Consider the following 3736-nt stretch of genomic DNA (forward strand, 5'->3'; position numbering starts at 1 on the left):
AGAACAAAAGAAAATCATTCACTGATCTTGACTGAATATATTTAATAACTTTAATTGATTAATCTATATTTTATTTATGAAAAGAAAACTATGCAGTGTTTTTAAACTTTTAATTACAGTTTCTGTACCTGAAATTTGGTTCAGTTGTACTTAGTTATGCTATTGCTAATTGATTTGTTCATTCCAATTTTATTACTGACTGTTTACTTGTCTTTAACACTTTAATATTTGAAATTTATATTAGTCTAGTTGTTTTTGCGGTGGTATTTTTGTTAAAAGCAAAGGCAAAAGTTCCTCTTGTAGGCCGAAGTGTTCTGATTTTTGCTCGTGTTATTCAGCTGCAACAGAATGCTTCGTAAAAAGTTTGACTTCATAAATTTTTTTATATTGGATTTTTTCATCTTATCGGAATCGAAACTAGGAATTCAAACGATACCCAACCCTAATGCGGAATCATTTCTCGATTCGCGATGCATGGATTTATTTTCGCAGCCCTATAAACAACTGATGCTTTGGGTTTTCCGCAACAGATCATGGAGTTTGGCGGCCCGGCGGTGTCCGGTCCGGTCCCGACGGCGGTCGGCGCCAGCATCGCTCTGGATAAGATCTGCTCGGCTGTGGCCAGTCTGGAGGAAGCGGTGAGTGTCACAGCAGTGCGATGCAGGCTTCAGATGCGCTGCGTCTCGTCTCATCTCTCTGTCTCTGTCTGTCAGCCTCCTGTGAGCTCCTGTGACGTTCTGGTGCTTCCTGTGTGCCAGTCCTCCACCAGCAGAGCCATTAAAGTCACTCAGAAACTCTGGGCGGCCGGAGTCTCTTCAGACATCGTCTATGACATCTCACAGGTCAGTGTTCACACGCTGTTAGGCTTGCCGCGATAGACGGTGCTGACGGTGATACCGGTGTTAAGCCGCAACACCGGTTACGTCACTTGCCCACCGCGGCACCGACCCCCACCGTCGTTTAGATTTTTTATAGTAATAAAAATAATTTAGTTCAGTAAAAGAACAGACACTACCATTCAAATCTGAACGCGGCTGCTCAATGCAGCGTGCCGAACGACAGTCGCATCTCAGCTCAGATTTCATTTCTCCAGTGAGGAGAGCGAGTCGAGCTGACTGACAAGACGAGTGAGGCGAGACAGACAAGAAGAGTGAGGTGAGACAGACAAGACGATCGCGGATGATTTAGTTTCGAAACGAGATGCAAAAGCGCCTGTTTGGCAATATTTTGGATTTTGAAACGCCTGTTGACTTTTGCCGTTTATCTAAGGCAGTGGTTCCCAACCACGTTCCTGGAGGACCACCAACACTGCATATTTTGTATCTCTCCTTTGTCTGACACACCCATTTCAGGTCTTGGAGTCTCTACTAATGAGCTGATGATCTGAATCAGGTGTGTTTGATTAAGGAGACATGGAAAACATGCAGTGTTGGTGGTCCTCCAGGAACGTGGTTGGGAACCACTGATCTAAGGTGATTTTGGAAGTTTTTTTAAACATTCGTTTCTTATTTAATTGGTTCCACATTGTTTGCTGATTTTTACTTTATTTAAACCGTGTCATTTATTTATTTTATTTGACATTCGTTTTGCTAATAAACGTTCTACGTTTCTTATTTATTTGGTTATATAAAGGTATTATACTTGTATAAGTTTACTTATTTCCAGTTTCGTGTACCTATTAAAACTTTATGTAAGTTATTTGTTATTTTATATTAGGCATAACCTGCCCTATAGCATGGTGTATTTTTTAAAAGCGAAGGAAAGCGAGGAAAAGAGGGAAAATCCAAACTAACTAAAAACGAACAGTTGCTTTACTCCGAATTGCCGCTATTTTAAAGTGAAAGTAAAATGGGCACACCGCTTTTACAAGCTATTTAAAAGTGAAGGAAAGCGAGGAAAAGAGGGAACGCCCCCGCGGTGATACCGGTATTACCGGTGTTGTCACACGTCGATTAACCGGTCGGAAAATTTCCTCACCGTAACAACCCTACACGCTGTTAGGAAATGTTGTTCTGTCCCAGTCTAAAAACATATTTGCTTTGTTTGGTTAGTTTGTGTTCATTTTGTCACATCCATAAATGAATCAGATTTAGCAGATGCAGCAATTCTCATTAGCCAAATCCCTTTGAGCTAAAATATTTAATATTTAGAACTGTAAACATATGAATCTGTTGTTAAATTATTGCATATCAAGCTAAAATCTCGGGGACCAAAATTAAAATAGGTTGCGAGAGGGAAATTTTTAAGACACTTCGTCAGTAGTGTACTTCAGACTCGTTGGGTGTTTCGGCTCTTTAAACACTATACACCCTCAGTTCACCATCAGTTCTCTGATGTTAATGGTCATACGACATGCAGGCAGTTTTATTTTAGTTTCATTGATATACTGTTATATTTTTGTTCATATTTTGAATTAGATTTTATTTTTATATTTTCTGTTTCCACTTCAATTTTAGTTACAATTTTTTTTTTTTTTTTTTTCATTTTTAGTAGTTCTCTTTTTGTTTTAAATGTCTATATAGTTTTTATTCATTTTTTATTTATTAGCTTTAGTTATTTTAGTACTTCAAGTTAAATTAAATGAAAATGATACTGTTGCCTGGCAACTAGCTAAAAAAGCTTTACAGTTTATTTATATAATTTATTTTATTAATATGTAATATGTTTTGGTTTTCTGTTTAGTTTTAGTTAACTACAAAAACATGCATGTAGTTAAACAAATAAAATAGTTCATTTTTTGTTCAATTTTGATTGTTTTATTTTTAAATGATTTGTTTGTGATTTTGCATTTTATTTTATTTTTATTATGTTTTATTTTTATTGTTTTACTTTTAAATTACGTCCTTATTGTAATTTTACATTATGATTTTAATCATTTCTAGTGTTTTAATTTTGATTGTTATATTTAAAAATGATTAAAATTTTACATTATTGTAATTTTAATACATTTTTAATAAAACAACATTTATTTGATCAAAAATACATAATATATACATAATAAATATACACAGTACACGAGCATAATGTAAATCGCAATTAATTGTTTGACAGCACTAAAACAAACCTTCAGAATATAGAGAGAAATAAAACTGTTTGGTGTATGTAAGTGCTGCTGAAGTGGAGAAACATACTATTTAAAGATTGGAATTGAAATCTACAGATGCATATAGATAAAGTGCAATAAAATAAACACTTAAATGTATATTTAGTTTTCTTTCCACTAGTCTGAAAGAAGAGATATGATATGGAAGCAAAATAGACTAACATCTCAAAAGGTTTTGCCTGTTGTGCCTTGCCTTAAATCAACATACATTTATTTGAGTAGTAAAATGAAAATAAATCTTGTTTTCCTAGCAAATTGATAAAAATGAAGTGAGTTTAAGCTTAAAGGTGACATATCATGAAAATCTGACTTTTCCAGGTGTTAAGTGCTATAATCAGGTCCCCGGTGCATCTACCAACCAAGGAAACGTGAAAAAGATTAACCCAGTAACTTTGTTTTGGGAAGCCTTTTTCTGCAAGCGTCTGAGAAAACGAGCGTGTCTGATTTCGCTCCCTTGGTGACGTGGCAAAGGGATCTCATTATAATATTACCGCCCCTTAATCTGTAAGTTTACACCCATGGCGCCATTATTGTGTTTTTGCAAGTGACAACGGTGTAGCAGCTCTAATGCCATGGCGAAAGTTTGAGCAAAACATGCTAACTGTTCTGTCTTTGGCTGCACAGACGAGCACA

At 35.7% G+C, this 3736-nt stretch overlaps 1 protein-coding gene across 1 annotated transcript in view; it reads left to right on the forward strand.

Moving 5' to 3' along the window:
• Positions 1-3736, forward strand: part of eif2ak4 (eukaryotic translation initiation factor 2 alpha kinase 4) — a 61396-nt gene that overhangs the window by 48439 nt on the left and 9221 nt on the right. The window contains exons 29-30 of the mRNA XM_016559233.1: positions 531-638; positions 714-842. Coding sequence (XP_016414719.1) covers positions 531-638; positions 714-842 — 237 coding nt within the window. The remainder of the gene's footprint in view (positions 1-530; positions 639-713; positions 843-3736) is intronic.

Source organism: Sinocyclocheilus rhinocerous, unplaced genomic scaffold (genome assembly GCF_001515625.1).
Source record: "Sinocyclocheilus rhinocerous isolate Xijiao unplaced genomic scaffold, SAMN03320098_v1.1 scaffold2213, whole genome shotgun sequence".
Taxonomy (NCBI): domain Eukaryota; kingdom Metazoa; phylum Chordata; class Actinopteri; order Cypriniformes; family Cyprinidae; genus Sinocyclocheilus; species Sinocyclocheilus rhinocerous.